This window comes from Peromyscus californicus, unplaced genomic scaffold (assembly GCF_007827085.1).
Source record: "Peromyscus californicus insignis strain IS unplaced genomic scaffold, ASM782708v3 Scaffold_15__1_contigs__length_86483966, whole genome shotgun sequence".
Taxonomy (NCBI): Eukaryota; Metazoa; Chordata; class Mammalia; order Rodentia; family Cricetidae; genus Peromyscus; species Peromyscus californicus.
In genome coordinates this window covers 65,501,227-65,521,289 of record NW_026294447.1, presented here as the reverse complement: position 1 = coordinate 65,521,289, position 20,063 = coordinate 65,501,227, and the positions used below count along the sequence as shown (strand labels likewise).

At 48.2% G+C, this 20,063-nt stretch overlaps 1 protein-coding gene across 4 annotated transcripts in view; it reads right to left on the bottom strand.

Moving 5' to 3' along the window:
• Ptprn2 (protein tyrosine phosphatase receptor type N2) overlaps window positions 1-20,063 on the bottom strand; it is a 738,491-nt gene that overhangs the window by 56,210 nt on the left and 662,218 nt on the right. For all 4 annotated transcript variants that reach the window (XM_052739188.1, XM_052739186.1, XM_052739187.1 and 1 more), the window contains one exon: window positions 10,638-10,785. In XM_052739188.1, the coding sequence (XP_052595148.1) occupies window positions 10,638-10,785 (148 nt within the window). The remainder of the gene's footprint in view (window positions 1-10,637; window positions 10,786-20,063) is intronic.

The window sequence follows — 20,063 nt, the reverse complement described above, 5'->3', positions numbered from 1 at the left end:
TAACGAGGGCAAAGGGGCCCACGAGATCAGTCTATACACGTGAGGCCAGCTGCAAGTTCCAGGGAAGCCAGGGTGGCTGTGAACAAGCAGCTGGTCTACCCCGGTCTCCGCCTTACGAAAGTTACTCCTCCCTGCTCCCAGGGCAACACGTGCGGCAGAATGGCCACACACACAGGCCCAGACGACGGCAGCCTGGAGCCATTTCAGTTAACAAGTGCGTGTGGTTTACAAAACCCAGTCTGAGAACTAAGAAGCCAGGAACATCTCACTTTCTGCATCTGGTTCTATAGTTGTTGGAGCTATTTTCTCTCAAGTGAGATCCACAATCTCATTACCTGGGAGGGACAGGAACATACATGGAGAACACTGTTGATCAAACCCACCACACACCATCCTCTTCTGACTCAGCCAGTCTCTGTCATACATGAGGACCTTGTTCAGGAATATCCCTAATTTCTACAATAATCCATATGTTTATATACATATCTTTGATTACCTGGAGCCCTGAACCACATATTAAACAGGGCTATATTCTTTCTTTCTTTCTTTCTTTCTTTCTTTCTTTCTTTCTTTCTTTCTTTCTTTCTTTCTTTCTTTCTTTCTTTCTTTTTTTAAGACAGGGTTTCTCTGTGTGGCTGTGGCTGTCCTGAAACTCCCTCTGTAGACCAGGCTGGCCTTGAACTCACAGAGATCTGCCTGCCTCTGCCTCCCGCCACCACCACCAGGCACCAGGACTATATTCTTATTTCAGATTGAAGAATTGGAGGCCCACAAAAATCAGACAGTGTTCTTGTCCAGTCTCAGGAGAAAACAGTTTCAAGGCTAAGCCCTGCCATTTGCTAGCCTGGAGTGTTTGGATAAATTACTCAACATTTCAGAGGATCGGACTGTCTTTCAAAATATAAGGTTTATTATCTAATTACAAGACTGTTGTAATAAATGGCATCTATTATTGGAACACAGTAAAGAGTTCAGGAATAGGTTTAAGACTACAGATGGACCTGCAGATGGAGTGGAAGTCCACTGAGTTAGCAAAATGCATGTAGAGACCACTGTCTTGTCAGTAAATACAAAATGACTTTCACAAATGCCAACATAAGAAACAAGTTCCAGAGTTGCAAGGGCATAAAGCCCGGGAGGATAGTCATCCTGGAACACTGTGCAGGGCTCTGAAGTTTCATCAGTAATGGATGTGGGATCTCAAATCTTGGTATGTTTAGAAGATTCATGGAAGCCATCTTTGGTTGGCATACCATCTTCTAGATTAGACCTCTTAGAATGGCAGTTTCTATGACTCCTGGGATTGCTACTCATATGGTCCAAACAAGCTGCAACACGTATCCAGCCATCTCCATCTCACTGCTACACACATTCCTCCAACTTGCTTGTCTCTTGATATTTCTTTTCTCTCCATGGTGCTCATCCTTCCACGCTCCCCAAGACTCCACGCTCCTCAATCTCACTGTTCGTCATCCCTCCCTGTGCTTACCCCTTCATGGTCATCAGATCTCCATGTGCTCATCTCAGCTCCTTGTGCCCCTCTAGGTTCCTCGTCCCTCCTTGTGTCTCAGACCTCCATGCTGTTCGTCCCTCTGTGCCACGCATTTGCCCGTGTTGCTCATATACCTGTGTTCCTCACTCCTCCTTGTACTTCAATCCAGTGACTGGCCTTCACTTCCTTAATTTCACAGGCCCATTGACAGTTGATAAACAGCAATTATGCAACTAGATATTACCTACTGCCCTCCATAAACCAGACATCAATGCTGCCCCCATGTTCCCAGTGAGGGATCACAAACACAGAGAGATGACCGTGTTCAGACCTGCTATAGTTAGGCAAAAGAACACACTGTTACATGTGTTTGCACCAATACTCTGAGAAGCCAGATGAATGTCTCTGAAGACCTAGGAACAGAAAGCAGTAATGTGACACGCTTTTCTTGTTGCTGTGACAAAGTACCAGAGGCAGCAACTTAAGAAGCAATTTAACTTCCTTCATGCTGGGGGAGACATGGTACCTTGTTACATTGTATCCACAGTCAGGAAGTAAAGATAACTGAGCACTGATGTTTGGCTCTCTTTTTCCTTTTATTTGGTTGAGTATACCAGTCCATGGGATGGTACCATCCACATTTTGGGTTGAATGTTTCCTCTTTAATTAAAGTTATTTTTTAAAATTTATGTATGTGGGTGCATCTATGTAATACCTACATGTGTGTATATATACATGCATCACATGCTTGCCTGGTGCCTGTTAGAGGGATCTTCTGGAACTGGAGTTCTGGGGAATCGTGAGCCACCATGCAAATGCTGGAAACCACTGAACCATTTCTCCAGTCCCTAGTTAAGGCTTTCTAAAATACTCTCAGACACACCCAGAAGTGTGTGTGATCCCAAATGTAGCCAAGTTGATAATTAAGATTAATATTCACAGGGGCTGGAGAGATGGCTCAGAGGTTAAGAGCACTAGCTGCTCTTTCAGAGGACCTCTGTTTGTTTCTCAGTGCCCATATGTGGCTATAACTGTCTGTAACTCCAGTTCCGGCAGAGCTAATGCCCTCTTCTGGCCTCTAAGGGCACCAGGCACACATATGGTGCACAGACATACATGTAGGCAAAACACCCATACACATATAATAAAAATAAATCTTGAAAATAAAAGATTAACTCTTAAAACTCAACGTCTTATCCCTCAAATATGTTGCTTTGCATCACAGCATTCCATGCTTGCCCTCTGAAGTCTCATGTCCACCCTTTGATGCAAAATACAGTTAGTCCGTATCTGCAAGTCCCCACAGCTTTGACAGTTCCAACGCCATTCAAAACTACAAAGCCTGACGTTTCTCCTGAGACCCCAGACAGTTTCAGCTAGCAGCCCAGGAAGATCAAAGTTGCACACTCCCAATATATAACGGCGCAGAATAAACACCCCTGTTCCAGAAGAGGGGGAGGCGATGATGGCAAGGGCAGGACGGAGCAGAACGGAAGCTGACAGAGAAGACCGAACCCTGCAGCCCCGTGTCTGGCATCTGTGGCAGCGACACCAGTCTGCAGTGACGTAAGCACCTGGACTCCAGCGGCCTTGGCTAGTTCCACCAGCGAGACCAGTCTGCAGCGCCATGTCTCCCTCAGGGTCGCCCTGCTCTGGGTCTTCAGCTTTCCTTAGTGGATAACCCACCATTCTGGCATTTTCAACCATGCAGCTTAGGCTTCGACTTCCCGACTCTGTCAGGGCCTTCTTTTTACAGAGCCCGACCCTGTCAGGCTTAGCCTGAGGAGCTTTCTGGAACCCTGCTGTAAACCTCCATGACCCTTTAGTCATTGTGTCCTTCATGCCTGCACATAGTACCATGTGGATGACAGTGTCGCCTGGAGTGTAGGTGGGCCCCTTGAACTGCAGTTCCGTCCTTCTCTTGCACTGATCCAGGGGAAGCACTGCCCTAGGGAGTTGTTTTTGAGCAGGGAACCCCTTTGTTGGTATTCTCAGTTCAAGCTCCCCCAGCCCTCCCCCCCCCCACGCCAATGAATTTACATTTTCACTAAATAGAGCCTTTGGTGGGTGGGGTCTTTTCCTTGAGGTACATTTCTGTCATCCCGGTATAGAAGTACACAGTTTCTCTTTAATGGTGCTAATCTAACAATTTCACTTGCTTTCTGGGCTGCCTAGTCAACAACTTTAAATTCATTTGTTTCCCTACCAAATGGTACATTTTTCATCTTTCCACTTTGCTTGTTGCCCTGCCCCTGCCCCCACCCCGTAGACCTGGATAAGAACCGTGAGCAGCAGTTATGCCAAAGCCTGAGTGCTATACTGTCTTGATAATTCTTCTGTCAGACAACTTAGGTCAAAACTCAGCCTCACTCAAATTTTTAGGACATGGGCAGAATGTAGACTCCACCAGACTGTGGATACCTCTGGGATTGGCCCTGTTTGTTCTGCTCAGGCCCAGTCATGTTGATGAGTTAAACTCCTACACCAATGTGGGTGGCAATACTGGGATGCAGGTAAAATCCCTTAAGTGTGGAAACCCAGCTATTCCGTCTGCTCTGCACTCTACCTATACCACCACTGATTGGCCCAAGGGGCTGCTCTGAGACATCCCTGCAGACCTTACAAGTGTGGTTTTTAAAGATGCGAGTTGTTGAACCACTTCAAGCTTATGCTCCCAAGAGGCCAGTGTGTTTTGCTAACTGTGAATCTTGTGTCCTTGTGCAGAGCTGAGTCACAACCCTCAGAGGACAGTGGGCAGAGGACCTGGTGGGAAGACCTCACAGATAGCATGGTCCTGGCTGGCTTGCCTCTATATACTTCTGTTAGGTCATTCAATGAATGTGTCACAAATGAAGGTGCTGAAACCCTCCCTGGTGAGCCCAAGTCATGAGTGCTTCCCCACCCTGTGCATCTAGGAGAGATCTGAACAGGTGCTCCTCACATTGGCACCAAGGTCCTGGTGGGAACACTCCTCTTCAAGCCCTCTTTGTGCCAAGTCAGTAGAGAGAGCCCCCATTCTGGCAGCTGATCTCACAGAACCCTGCCTGAAGATCTCTGTAATCTTACTGGTCTGTGCATTGTGTAGCTTGGGAAAAATAAGGCTTGTTTGGGGAACAGGAGAGCAGAGGGACCATCTTTGACAGATGTCATGATATTCAATGGGGACTGACAGATGTGTCCTCTGACCCCTAGAATGCTGTCTTAGGATCAGTAAGATGGTTCCAGGAAAACACAGGAAGAATATGCAGCTGGAATGATCCTATTTAACTCAGAGACTTCACCTGCAATGACCATTTGTGGAAGAATACCAAAGAACCCAAAAGGACCAGCCATCTCACAGTCAGAATGAGGACATCTTCAATAGAAGCAGAAGAGGGGTGTCTCAGGAAGGAGGCCATGGTCTCTGCTACTCAGGTGGAGGACCACAAGAGTGATCAAGAAGCCATGTCCAGGCCAAGCATGGTGGCATATGCCTTTAATCCAAACATCTGTGAGGATGTGTGCAGGGGCCGTGGCCCAGAATTTCCTACAGGAGTCCACCATCTAATGCTATCAGATGCAGATGTGCAAGGGAAAGAACTAGGCTCTTCCCTTAGTGACACCAAACTGAGGATGGACAAGGCTGCTTCTTAGTCGAGGAGGTGACACTAGTCACCTTTCCTCCATTTCCACCGGAAGACCAGCAGAACATGTTTCACAAACAGATATTTTTACCACCCATTCTTTGCTAGCTGCAACAGAGCTGCTTGCGGTAAGCATCCAGCCCCAAGGTGGGTCTCGGTGCACTCAGCCGGTTCATCTTCATCCTCGGTGTGTGTGAGCTGTCAGCACGGATGTGACAACGTTCCCAGCTGGGAGCGTTAGGTGACCAGAAGTGACAGCTCTCACTTCCAGAGATCAGGAAGCTCAAACAACTTCCCTGAAACCTGCAAACTGGCTGTACCTGACGGTCTTCACCTCCCACATCCGGCCTCTTTGTCTGCCTCACACTGGATCACAGGTAACATCATGGCCTCCCTGACTCAACCTGGAATGAGTCCTCCTCATCTGTAGCCCACTTAACTTTATCTCATGAAGACCTAGGACATAAACTCTAGAGTGTAATGCTGTTTTCTTGCCCCCCCTGAGCCAGATGACTAGGAGCACCCACCAGACATTTAGAAATCCGCTCTTTAACTCTCTGACCTGAGATTTCTGCTGTCTATGGGTCGTGGCTACTCAGGTGCATGTGTGGTCTTCAGTGGGACTCCAGATAGGGTTAGCCTGGTTCCTGACGAAAGGCTGCCATTAGCCAATCTTTGGAAGCCTCACTCTGCCGATGGTGTAAGAGCTATCGAGTCAATTAAGAATGAGTGGAATGGCGATGGAGACAGGAAGGTGAAGAGGAAGAATGTATGAGGACGGGAGGCTTCATGCACTGAGACTATGGAACACGCTGATCCCTGTAGCTCTGTGGAGGTGTGCTGGTCCAGACACAACTCTCAGGTTGGGGCGCCCTGGGAGAAGTCAAGTAAGCTTCCTGTGGACCTAAACAGCTCTCAGGCAGGCTCCTGTGTGGAAACCTCATGACTACCTGATAAGGGAGGTAGGTTCCTGGGAGAACTGCTTTACCTGGGGCATGAAGGGAAGAAAAGCAGGGCTGTTCTAAATTTAAATTTTGAGCCATGATGGTGTTCTGGTCAAGACAGAGTGAGACAAATGGCTGATGCACATGATGGGGATATCAAGGACCCTAGAGCATGGAGCCTGGCTCTAGACTGGGCCCTGTATCCTTGAACTTCATACAGTGAATTCCAGATACCTGCCTTCCAAAATCTGAGACCATGATTGACAGGATATTCACACAGGCCGTTAAGCAGTGGTAAGGTCATGGAGTTGGGTCCTGTTCCAGATGATAGTGTCCTTTAACAATGCTGCAGACTTGGACACTATGAGCTAAGGAGGGGCCTCAGCAGGAACTTGTCCTGCTGGCCCTCTCCTGGGGATGTTTAGGCCCCAGTTCTGGGAGAGAAAAGGCTGCTGCCATGTAAGTCACTCATCAGCTGCCATGGAGCCTGAGAGGGTCAATGAGGTCAGATGACATTAGTGATGTGACATCATTACTTAGTGATGTAACAACAGGGTTGCAACCATGGATAAGAACGTCCTTATTTTTAGATGTGGACTACTCTATTTTGATGTCATTATGCCTAAAATAGACTCATCATTTGGCCCAGAATAACGTTCCCAGGGAACCACACAGCTATGCCGAATGGGAGTGGCTGAGCCTAGAGCTAGTTTGTGGGTAACTGCCAAGTGATTTCAACAGGGGCTTTAAAGCGGTTTTGGGAAGTTTGGGAGCACCATGCCAAGCAGTGTAAGGAGAGTCCCTGGGAAACAGCATGTAAGTTATAATGGGCCAGTTCTGCAGCCAGACATCTGAGGATAAAAGCTAGCTTCCAACTTTGGGCGGGTTACATAGCCATTTTAGCTCAAGTTCTTCCACTTGCCGTGGGGACGGTACTGAGACTAGCACTGTTGTCGCAGGAAGGCACAAGGGAATACCTGGCCAGTGCTAGCTGTACACTGTCTCTACATACTTGAGCTTTGACAAGCTCAAGCTAGAGCTGTCAGGGTCTAGGATTGTATCCCACTGACAGACCGCAGTCGCAGACTCCACAACTGCACCTCTCCCAGAGGATGCCCCATGGATCCCAGCTAGCACCGAGGAAGGGAGGCGAACACAGTTGCCATGTTGACTCCCCTTCTACCAATGACTTGAAGATGTGAGAAATGATGTAAAAGAGTAGACAGTAAAGTTCGAGAGAGGAGGATGCGGTCAGCCAGGCAGGGGACAGAATCTCTGAGATTTAACAAGGTCCCCTCTGGTAGAGAGAAACAGTTCCTCTGCTATGATTCACTAACCATGGATGGTTGGGCAGGGCTGGCATCCTGGGGCTAACAACCACCTCTACGGAAACAACCTCAGATTCTGATGGCAACCTGGAAGTGAGCCAGCATGGCCATAGGAGTCCCACACAAATGTAGATGTGTACACTCTGAGTAAGAAAGCTAGGTCTGAGGAGTGAGCACCTGCCAAAAGCCAGGGGGAGGAGGGAACATGGGAGGATTTCCTCTCCTAGGGAGCAAGCTGGCTGCACATCATATCCACTCACTCCTGAGACAGCAGAAGTTGGTTCTCAACACTACCCAAGCATGAGACAGGAGGCCACTCTGTTCCAGGTCTTATCACACACCTGGGTCTCCAGCTCTTTGTTCTCTTTGGTTTTGTTCCAAGAAATATTCTTGCTTATGGATTCAGAACCACCATCTCCCTCTCTCTCTCTCTCTCTCTCTCTCTCTCTCTCTCTCTCTCTCTCTCTCTCTCTCTCTCTCTCTTTCTCACACACACACACACACACACACACACACACACACACATCATAATTCAGAGACAAAATTTTCTTTCTATTTATTTAAAATAGTATGCCAAAATAGCATTATATTTCTGCTGCTGATTTAAAAAAGCAGACCAGCAAACTACTGCATAATTCTTTGTAACCATGCACAAAACTGGCAAAAGCCTATGAAGTTCGTTAAAGTTCCAAGAGAATGCAACAAGACACAGCCACATGCGGGCCAGGTGCCTTATACGTGTGGGCTGCAGCTTCTTTGAGAATCTGATGGTGCTGGAGAGTCGGGGCTGTGGGGACCCCGTCATTCTGGCATTCCTGCTTGTGATTCTCCCGTACCCTTCACCACCTCACCGGCCCAGTGCTGGAATGACAGAACCACACCAGCAAAGGGGCAGTGGGTGGAAAGTGTGAGCGGGGCTCTTCCTGGGAGGGGGAGTAAGACAGTCTTGCAGAGCACTGGAGCACACAGCGCAGGGGGCTTCCAGGAATGACAGGAAGGCACAGGTAAAGGTGTGGCGCGGAAGGCTGCAGCCCGAGGGGAGCTGGACGGCCTGAATGAAGGTAAAAGATGGAGACCCGAGAGTGTCAGCAAGGAGACAAAGGCGTTCAGAGTGGCAGATGGCTCTGTTTTGCTCCGAGACACCAAAGGGCATCCCAACAGGAAGTACAGAGGACTGGGGAACCGAATCCTCACCCTGTCACTCACCCTCCTGTGGTGGGCTATCAGCAGGTACTCTCATAAACAGAGCAACGTGGGAGAAATGTTCCTCAGCATCCTTTGATGCTGTGGCAGGGCCAATTCTGTTAATAAGAGTAAAGAGAGCAAAGCAGGATGGAAGAGGAGCGGTTCCTCAGAATCTGGAACAGAGACCAGCAAGCCGAAGCTGGAGAGCTCTGCTTGGGAGGGAGGAGGGGAAATCAGAAGAGAGTAGAAAGACCAATCTCTAACAGAAATGCTCGTGTCTGGGGTCCCTGTAGCTGGAGAAACTCATTCCCCTAGTGACTCTGACCTCCTAGCAATGCACGCTTTTCACACCCGGTGCAGCTGAGATCTGGATGGCAGAGTCCCATTGGTTGGCGCCAGGAGGTGGCACTAGTCATGTTCCAGGCATGCCTGGAAGCATTTTCCTCTCTGTCTTATTCTAGTGTGGGCAGAAAGGGCTGAGCGTCTGTCTGTCACAGAGGCCCAAGGGCCCCGGTCCCCCCCACAGCTGACACAGCGGGGCCAACTGCTGGCCTGTATCAGATCCTTAGGGGAGGGCAGATCCTGAGGAGCAGACCTCAAATTTAAGCGTAGACAGATGCCTTTGTCCCAATCCCCCACACCATGCTCCACCTCCACCCCACCCAACCCCTGTCCCCATTTACTCTATCCATCCCAACTCCACTACAGGGACAGCAGCCTGGTACTCAGCCCTCCCAGCACCTGTCAACAATCTCTGACACAGCTGGTGTTTAACAAAACCTGCTTGTTGATTGGGTGTGCTTTATTTTTCTTTTCCTCTAAATAGAAAATCTGTAAGTTACAAGAGTTTCTGATCACAGCTGTCTAAAGGGGTACATGCCCTGACCCCAAGAAAGCAGAGGATGGAATGCCACTTTCTCTCTGACAAATGTTCACATGTAGGAGGGTGGTCTGCATTCTAAAAGCTTGCCATTCTGTATGAGTTTAGCACATAGCTCCTGGCTTTGAAGTTCAGGCCAAACTCCTCTATTTACTCAAAGGAGCAACCGAGGGATCCAGCTGAAGAGGATACGGTAGCATTCTGCTATCAGGATGAGAGTCCCTAGATGCCCCTAGGCAGGATGCTGCAAAGCCCCAGGTGAGGGCTCAGTGACAAGGTTTTCTCTGCCATCTTAGCATGGATCCTCATTCTGTGAGCTCTTTTGATGCTAATCTGAGACCAGCATGGCTTTGCTAGGCTCTGAAAACTGGGCTAGCAAAGTTAATTTTATCATTTCTGGACTAGGAACAAGTACCTCTTGTCTTGAGGTAGAAGAGCAGCTGAGTTATTCACATTCACTATTCATCATCAACAGACCAATGTTTATTGAGTGCCTATTTATATGGGAGACTTTGGTCACTGAGGGCTTCCTTGGGTAGACTCATATGTTAGTCAGAATCCAAACTTTCCCTAGGACCTGTGACTATCCACAGCCAGTGACGTGGAGGAGGGCCAGGCACTCCGAAGATGTACACATCTAATCCCTACATCAGGGGTTCTATGTCTCACACGGCCACCTAGTATATCTTTAGCCCACAGTAGGAAACTAAGCCCTTCTCCATTGGTGTGGCTTCAGGGCTGCAGTGACACCCAACTGGAGTGAAGCCATCAAGGCTTGTGGCAATGCTGTACCAGTGACACCAGTGACCGCTGTTAATGCTAAGCTGGGATACATAGCTCTGTGTTAATCAGCTTGTCTGTACCCACAGCCCCACGTGTTCACAGACCATAGAATCCCACGGGTTTCCTCGACTAGAGTACAGCCACAGTGCTAGTTTCCACGAGGGCTCCTGTGCCCGCAGCCGGCATTCTCAGGGCTCTACCACTGGATCAAAAGAAGGAGACAGGCTTTTGGGGATGGGACAGCTGCCAGGGGAACAAGGCACCAGTCTTCAAAAGGGGGTCAGGTCAGCAGACAGGGCAGAGCCAATGGGCTCGGAAGACCCTGATGGTGAGCAGAGTAAATCACAGCCAGGTGTCCCCACCTCCTCTCCCCCTGCTAGGTCACCGAGGCTAGGTACGTACAGGTCAGCACAGCCAGGGAACGGTTCTTGGATGCGTTCTCCTCTCTCTGGGCCACAAGTGAGGCGTTGGGCTCTGCTTGGTAGGCACACAGTGCCTCCCACTCCTTCTCCAGCCGGTTCTTGTTCTTCAAATGGTCTTCCATGTAGGCCTGAAAAGGAGGCACAGAGTCAGGGCCGTGGATCTAGGACTGGCCCGTGTCACTCGGGAAAGCGTGGTGCGCGGCAACTATTCCAGCTCTTGTTTTTGGCTCAAGATGTGTGTGATTTCTCTACCTGGGGACTGAGCCTCAGCACTGAGACCGAAATTGTGAAGTACACTTGAGCAAGGGCAATCAATCTGCCAGAGGAGACAGGCAGATTCCTGTCAGGCCACATTTATCCAGTCAGACAAAACTGGTGAGAAAAATGTGTCCAACTTGGAGACAGGGCCTGCTATAGGGCTGTAGTATTTACCTGGGATAGAAAGGACCAGACAGGACCCAGGGGCCAGGTCAGTGTGGTGGCTGTGCTGAGGAGCAAGGAGAGCTGGTACAAGGAGGAACAGGGGAAGGGGGATGTCCACAGACTGACAGTGGGAGCCATGGGAAGCCTATGAGCAGGGGCAGCTGGGGGTGTGCTTAGAAACCTCCCTGAGAACAGCACTCCTCACATCCAGGAAGGCAGACTCAAGCCAAAAGAAGTTACAGGGGAAAACAGCGATGCCTACCTAAAAAACAGGACTAAACCCAGGAAGCTGGGGGATGCCTCAGCACGTGACACCCTGCATGAAAAGTCTTTCATTTTCTCCTTTTCCTAGGAGGACCGTTGCTTCTTAAACCACTAACCTTTGAGGTCATCTACCTGAAAAACAGCAAGTGAGTTGCTTGAACACCACTTTGTATCCAGCCAAGGTCTTGCCGGAAAGCCTCTGGGTAGAGGCTGAACCAGAATCACATCCTTAACCAGGCCCTCTGGTGAGGAGGCAGAATGTTCCGCTTCCCAAGGGCTTAGGGAGAGAAAGACACCTCCTCTGCTGACCCCAGGGGTTGGGAGTGCCACTCAGTGCACACAGGTTCCTACTTAATGAGGAGCTATGGTGGTCTCAGATGGTGCTGTCAACCCACCAGGCCTAGACAGAACACACACAAGGCCTGGGAGACACGTGTACTGTCAGCATGCATACAAACGTGTGGACATGTGGGGTCAGGCGGCCATCTTGGGTCAGTCCAGAGCCAAGGAACTCAGATCCACTGCTTGTGGGCCTTCCTCTCTCCCATGGGGGTCTACACAGAAGCTGCTTTTCTTACATTGGAACTTTGCTGGACCATTTAGACCTGGAGCTGCTAAGATCTGTGATGAAATCTGAACATCGCCAGCATTAACCAAACATAAGCCAGAGGAAGCAGTTCGCCTCTGGGGTGTTCCAAGCTTAGTCCCAGCATTTGCCAGTGAGCATACATTGCTACTACTGGTAGCTGAGGACATAAAGGCCTCTGACCATTCCCTGCCACCGAGACACTGTGTGGCCTCCATAGCTTACTGATCTACTCACTCCAGAAATAGGGGACCTCCAGGAAGAGGTGCTAGAAGGACCAAACCCAGGTGATGAGTGACTTCTGCAGGATGTAGTGATCCCATCCTCCAGAGCATTGTCGGTAGCTCAGATTGGTATAGTTCAGCTTTCCTTTCCTCCTCTCTTCCCTTCCACTTTCTTTTCTTTCTTACTACGCAAGTGTTCTACCACTGAACTTTATCTTCAGCCCTGATCATGGGCTTTTGATCTGCTGTATGCCATATGCAGACATAGATTTTCAAGTGTGTCTACACAAAAAAGACATGCACATATGCGCATGCCTGCACACACATGGCCTCTTCGCATAAAGTAGCCAGCACCCAATAGCCAGCCAAGGGCTCACATTCTTCCTACGACTTCTACCCATTGCTCCTGCCTACATCTCCCTCTTGCTGACACTCCAGTGTTGAAGGAGCCAGGATGGTCCTCTCAGCCAATCCTTACTGCTAACACACACTCCAAGGACAGGTAGGTAGAGGGCAGAGGCAGGCACTTCTGTCCCTGGTGACTCAGGACAGAATGAACCTCACTCAGCTGTTCCTTGAAGCTTTGACAGGAGTGTACCAGGATCCTTCAAGACATTAGCTGTGCCCTGCTGGGCCACCTCCCTATGGTCTTGTGCCTTGGAAGTCAGTGAACACCAAAAAAATCTCTAGGAGTCTTGGAGATCCTCTGGGCCTAGCTGCAGGTGTGGGGGCCTGGTGGTGGTAGGGTACTGAGGCATTCTGCTTAGAAGGCCCTGTTGCAACTGTCTGCACCTTGAGCCTCAACAGACTACTCTACTAATCTGTCTATTCTCCCCACACCATGCTGGCCCTTAGGGCCCCCTAGCATGGAGCCAGAACCAATGAGATGGAGCAGTGAACAACTGGGCAAAGTTGGAAAGGCTCCATCTAGAGAATGGAGTCACAGTCACCTTCCTTGGAGACAATTGTGGTGGGATCTGGGGGGATGGCTCAGTCGGTAAAGAGTTTGCCATGCAAGCATGAAGGGCCTGAGTTTGATCCCAATATCCATATAAAAAGCAGCATGGTGGTGTGACCCTATGGTCTTAGTGCTGAGAAGGTGGAGGCAGACAGATCCTGGGGACTTGCTGGTCATATTTAGTCTAGTAAAACTGGCAAGTTCCATATTCAGTGAGAGACCTTGCCTCAAAATATAAGGTGGAAAGTGGTTGAAGAAGCCCAACATGGACCTCAGTATCCACACTCACATGTACACACATGCATGTATACAACACACACAATACATACATGAACACTTATATGTAAATGTGTCCATGTGTACAAATGCATGCTGCACACAAACAAATAAACATAATCATTGAGGAACATCAAGGGTATATTTTTGTACCCAAATTTTTTTCTTTAAAATTTATTGTTGTGTGTATTTTTGTGTGTGTGTGTGTGTGTGTGTGTGTGTGTGTGTGTGTGTGTGTGTGTGTGTGCATTCCTCAGTGTGTATGTGGAGGTCGGAGGAGTCGGCTCTCTCCTTCCATTGTGAGTTCTGGGGATTGAACTCAGGTCAGCAGGCTTGCATAGCAAGACCTCTGATCTGCTGAGCCATCCTGCCGGCCCTTCACATCAATTCTTTAAGACAGGGCGGCACAGTCTTAGCACAGTGTAACACTTCAGTGTTGTGAAATCCTGGCGGCGTCACTGAGTCCAGTCCTGGTGTAGGGACTGAGCAGCAGGACCAGTTAGGTGTGTAGCCTCAGAGTCTGAAATGCTTCCTTCGTACTAGAAGCAGGCAGTGACGGCTCTGGGCAGAGAGGCTGGCCCTGGCTGTCCTTTAGAGAACCCTTTCAGGAAAGCCATTACGAGCAGAGGCCCTTTCTGTGGCAGAACAGTGGGTTCTGTGACAGGCCCTGGCAGGATCACCTTGGCTCTGGGTACCATGTGTTGAAGTGTACCCTGTGAGCCCTGTTCATGTGAACCACAGCTCTTTATATTACACAATCAGCTTCACCATTGAGTTGCAGCAAGTTCACATAAACTTCTAGGTTCAGTGCAGCTGAGCTCTGGGCATCAGCTTGAGTGGTGGGATGGAAGGAAGAGGTGGATTTTGACACTGCCATTTTGCTCCTTAGAATTAAGCCACCTATCAATTAACTTGATTATAATGAAACTGATCCAAGGTTTTTATTCTCCCAGCATGCACTGCTCACCAGGCTGTGTCTGGTCCTGCACATCTCTATTTGATCAGCATGTCCTATTAATATTTATATGTAGTGTTGTTCATGAAATGAAAGTGATGATCACATCTCTCAGCCACATTCTAGGCTCTGGGATGGTTTAACCGTCGTGGTCACCTTGGCTGGATTTAGACTCACCTAGGAGGTAGGTATACCTCTGGGTGTGCCTATGTGAAGAGCAGACTGATCCTGAGCATGGATGGTCCCATCCATGGACAGGGTCCCAGACTGGGGACAAGGAGAAAGTGAACTAAGAGTTGGCACTTCTCTCTCTGTGATCCTGGTCCTCTGAGATGTGTGCAGGCAGCCCTACACTCTGCCACTCGAGCCACCATGCCTCCTCCACCCTGATGGACAACTTCCTCAAACCACCAGGCAAAACAAACTCGTCCTTCCTTCTGTCGCTTTCTGCCCATCGTTTTATTACAGCGATTAATATGAAATCTTCCTAGTTTGTGGTTTGTGGCAAGAGTCTGTGGGGAGGCTCAGCCTTCACAGTGAAATAACACATTTTAATCAGTAAAAGCAAAACCAAAAATTGCTACCCAAGTTCTGTCCTGTGGCCTGCTCTTACAGGAGGAGCAGTGAGACCAGAGTAGACTGGGCAGTACTCTCAGACCCGCCCGCTTCCGGCTGCCAGGCCAATGAACTTGCAATTTAACTGTATTCACACTTCCTCTGTAGAGGGCATTCAGTCAGCTGAGTCTTTTTAAATGGCCATTTAAACATCGTTATTTCATGTGTAAGTGCAGGTGTGAGGACTGGATGGTGGGAGACTTTTTGGTTTTGATGTGTGTACATGTTCACACATGAGTGTGTATGGGTGTGGAAGCTTAGGGGTCTATCTATGTCCAGTGTCTTCCTTAATTTCTGTCTACTTTATTTTTTTAGGCAGTCTCTCCTCACTGAATCTGGAGCTAATTCAGCCAGACTGGTTGGCCAGTGAGTGAGTTCCAGGGGTCCTTCTGACACTAGCACAGGGCTGACTGGCACATGCCACCATGCCTGGCTTTTCTCTCGGTGCTGGCGTTCACACTCAGGGGATGCTTGTGTGGCATGCAATCACCTACAGAACGATCTTCCTAATCCTAGTGGTTTTGTTTTTAAATTGTGACTTTCTGGTTCCGTGTAAACAACACATAAAGAAAGGAATAGAAAATAAGACAGAACGAAACAAAACACACAGATAACCAACACCAAGGAAGATGCAAATCGCTGACAAATCTTGGTCTTCCCGGTACCTGGGAGGGCTGGTTTTGTTTGTTTGTTTTGGTTGTTGTTGTTTGTTTTTGTTATCTTTAGTGCTGACTGTCGTAGTTTAGGCTTGGAACATTTGCAACATTATAGAACTTTACTTTTTAAAATAAAAAGATACCCATACCAGGTTTGATCTTACATATGGGAGACCAGATCCTAGAGAAGTTAAGCAGCTGACTGGGCATTTCCTCCAGTCCCCACAGCTGATGCCTTAGGGTCTCGGGACTCGCTGCTGACCTTGTCTTAGCAGTGGTGACCGCCTCCTCATGGACTTTGTGTCACACACCCACTCTTTAGTTGCTTATTCACAAACCAGTGTGTTTACCTGGTGGAGACACTTTCCAACACCTCGGTGGGTGTCTGAGTCTGAGTCTTGCAGGGCTTTCTATACAGTATGCGGTTTCTTATAACAATCCTGTACGATAGCTTTGTAAACAAAGCCAGTAAAAGCTTAACAGCAGCAACTTAGTAACAACGCAGAAACACTTAGTAACAACTCAAATCTGAGTAACCTGAACGCTTGACTTCTTTCTTTGAGAAATATTACTTTACTTTTTCCCTTAAAGGACACACATCCAGACTTTTTTTTTTGACACATTCAAGTTGGCAGCATATTTTTGTGCTTTGAGCTACTACTAAGCAGAATAGTGCTTACTTGAACATCATGGTACTGTGACAGTTGATTTGATATTAAGAAGGTGACTAGCAGGTGGGCAGCATGTCCACAGGGGATATACCAGACAAGAGTGTGATTCGCCTGGATGGAATGAGAAGGCTCGAGAGTCCATCACAGTACTCAGAAGGGCATGCATTTAAAATTCACCAGTGATTTAATTTTCTGTATAATGTTCTCAGACCACAAGCGACTGTAGGTAGCTGACACTTAAGAAACAAGAGAGGATCGAGGGTGTTTTTAATCCATTTCTAAAATCACCAAGGGTGGGCTAGCATTGTTTGTTGATGGACTTCCCCTTGGCTAGCTTGTTGGTTTCCGTCCCACAGGACTCCAGTTCCCACTGTCTTCCCTGTGATCAGCTGCTGTGCTTCTGCCGGAACAAATCCATCCAGAAATGGAGGGCCAGCCCAAAAACCAGCTCACCCTGTCCACACCACCCCATATGACCTTACTGTCTGTGCCGGCTGGTTTATGTCAACTTGATACAAGCTAGAATCATCAGAGGAGGGAGCCTCAAAAGTAAGATCAGGCCATAGGCAAGCCTGTAGGACATTTTCTTAATTAGTAATTGATGGGGAAGGACCCAGCCCATTTTTGGTGGTGCCATCCCTGGGCTGGTGGTCCTGGGTTCTATAAGACAGAAAGCTGAGCAAGCCATGTGGAATAAGTCAGTAAGCAGCACTCCCCCATGGCCTCCGCATCAGCTCTTTCCTCCAGGTTCCTGTCCTGTTTAAGTTCCTCCCCTGACTTCCCTCAGTGATGGACTATGACCTGGAAGTATAATCTGAAATAAAAACCTTTTCCTCTCAAGTTCCTTTGGTCATGGTGTTTCATCACAGCAATAGTAACCCTAACCAGGACACTGTCTTACGATGCTGGAAGTTATAATCACCTCCTATGACTATGTTATCCTATGGTCTGGGATCTTCGTGTACTGTGTTCTGAGTACTACCATTATCGCCCCATGACTTTCATGTCCTATGATCTGAGACTTGCTGATACCCCATGACCTTCTTGTCCCGTGATCCAGGACCTATCATCATCCCATGACTTTATTGTCCTATGATCTAGGCTCTGCCCTCATCCCTATGACCCCCATCTCATGACTCCACCCAGATACCAGTTTACTTAAAGAATGCCTACTCCTGCCAACATACACCCCCTGCTTGGTTCTTTCCATGCTCTCAGCTCTCACTCTTCGTGAAACCAACCTTTTCTCAGGGAGATTGGTATTTCTGCCACTGCGGAAAGAGTGTGTGCTGGTCACCTGGGGTTCCTGTGGCCCTGTTACAGATTAAAATTCTGTATTGATGATAGATGCCCTCTGAATCCTCTGAAACTTGAGAGTATTTTGAAAAAAAATCAATACAAGTTATTTTTGAATGTTTCACTATAAATCTTCCTTCTGACTCCTCCATTCAGACAGTGCAGGGAACATCTGTGAACCTGTAGCTCTTGCCCCAGCATTCTCCTATAGCCCCAGCTGAAGGTCGGCCCTGTAATCCAGAGAAGCCACCCCTAAAGTCTTTTTCCCTGACATGGTCTCCTCTTTTCAGAAATCCTCCACCGCTTGCCCTCTCTCGTTCCCTCTCCTGCGGTTGCTCCTGTGCCTCTTCCAGAGTCTCTCTTCTACTCTCGTCTGTTTTTAAAATCTGGATTCCATGTTTGAGAGAACACGCACAGCATCTTATTTTGCTTAGCATGATGGTCTCCAGTTCCATCTTTTCCCCTATAAATGACATGATTTCATTCATTCTTTATGGTTGAATGAGAGACTGTCGGTCTTAGCCCACTTTGTGTTCAGATTCCAGGCGGGCATTGTTTCTTCATGGACCTTCTCACCTAAAGTACACCACGGCTATCCTCAAGGCACGTGGCAGGCACCTTCCTTTGTGTGTACCACAGATGCCTTTCTCTGTACTTATGACAGGCGCCCTTCTGTGCACACATGGGCATCCTAGGCATACCATGGGAGGCTTCCTCTGTGCACACTATGAGGGTGGGGGATCATTTGAGATCCAACAAGCCCCGTGCTGAACTAAGGTCCCTGGTTTCTGGAGGCCATCTTAAACCAGCATTCACCAATGTACCTATCCCCAGGCTGGGTGCTCTGTTGGTATCTCCGTGTAGAAGTATCAGAAAGCACAGGGTAAGGGGAGAGGTACATAGGCTGAGATGGAGTCAGCCCTGGAGGTATGACCCCACCATGACCTTAAGGAGCTGGTGCTTGCAATTCTGAGGTTTTTGTCTGAGAAGCCTACCTGACTCTTAGGGGATGCTGGGTGGCACATCTTCATCTTTTAGTTATCTGCTGTGTTCTTGACAGAGATTTTGGGATCTGAAGGGCACACATCTAGAACCTAGTTCAGCATTTTCCTAATTTTGAGGTTCCCCTAAGAGACTCCGAGACCACTGATTCAGTTTTTGAGGGGGGAGGGGATGTCCATCCTCTTGCATGTTGATACTTTCTGAGGGTGAACTTGAGGGTTTTTTTCCTTACAGTTAAATATCATGTGGCTGCAGGCAACAAGTCAACCTTGGCAGTAGAACTGGGGCGTTTTACTTGACAGCAGAGAAGTTTCTGTTGCTCATAGAGGAAGACTGGAGCAGGAGCCAGGAGACCTTCAGAGGCCACACAAATCTAGACCCAGGTGGAAGAGTCCCTGGTGCTACTTCCTACATACGGCAGTCGCCTTGGCACCCCCGGAAACTCAGCATAGCAACAGGATGAGGCTAAGGGGATCAGCACGAGGCTGACCCACTAAAGGTCACAGACACTGTGTTATTTTGGTGACTCTTAGCCCTTACTGTGATAGAAGCAGATACTCCGAAAAGATTTATTAGCATCAAGTAGAATAATGAAAATAAATTCATTCCTTGCAACACAGACACTCAAGGACAGAGGAGCATTCAGAAATAAGCCCACTAGGACCCACCTGGTGCTATTTCACTAGTCAAGATACACAAAGAACATCGATGCCAGCCTTCAACAAGGCCCCTGGGATCACAGACAGGGAACACAGAGAAGCTTCCCCACAAAGCATCATTCTCACAGTGACTCTGCAGAAAGCAAGCATCTACCCACCTTGAGGGAGTGTTTTTAAAAGCTGAGTGTTGGAGGACTTGGTTTGGAGCAGTTAGCACAAGGGAAGCTCGGCCTCCAGCCCCTCCTGTTTTTACTCGGGAACCCATTACAGCACAATGCCCTTTAATTTACGGATATTACAGTCAAACCTTTTGTGGAAAATACGATCCATTTACATTTTCCGTGTGACAAGACTGGGAGGTTTGAGCTTTAGCATCACAAGTGAGACTAATGCTTTTGAAAAGGAGGAGTAAGACTCATCTGTGGCATTTTGGGGAAAACTGACGACCTTTGTTTCTTTAAAAATAAACACTGTCACCTGTCTTCATTAGTACATCGAAGGGAAACATCCATGTCAAGTGTCTGAACTGCAAAAGTAAGACATTTGAAGTTCAGCAAAAATGTAAACAGCTGCAGAACAAAGCATGTGCAGCCACTGGCCTTTGCCTGGCGCACATGGACACAAAGACGTGGGGGAGCACACATCTAAAGACCTGCAGCTGGTAGACCCTAAATACTGTTGGTTAGTATAATGTGGCAGGCACAGTATATATGCGAAATTAGGAATTCAAAACAGAAAACTCAATGAAGGACACAGTCAAGTGGTCAGAGGGGAAAGTTTCATTAGTTTTTAGCTTAGAAAATATGTGCTTGGAACAGGAG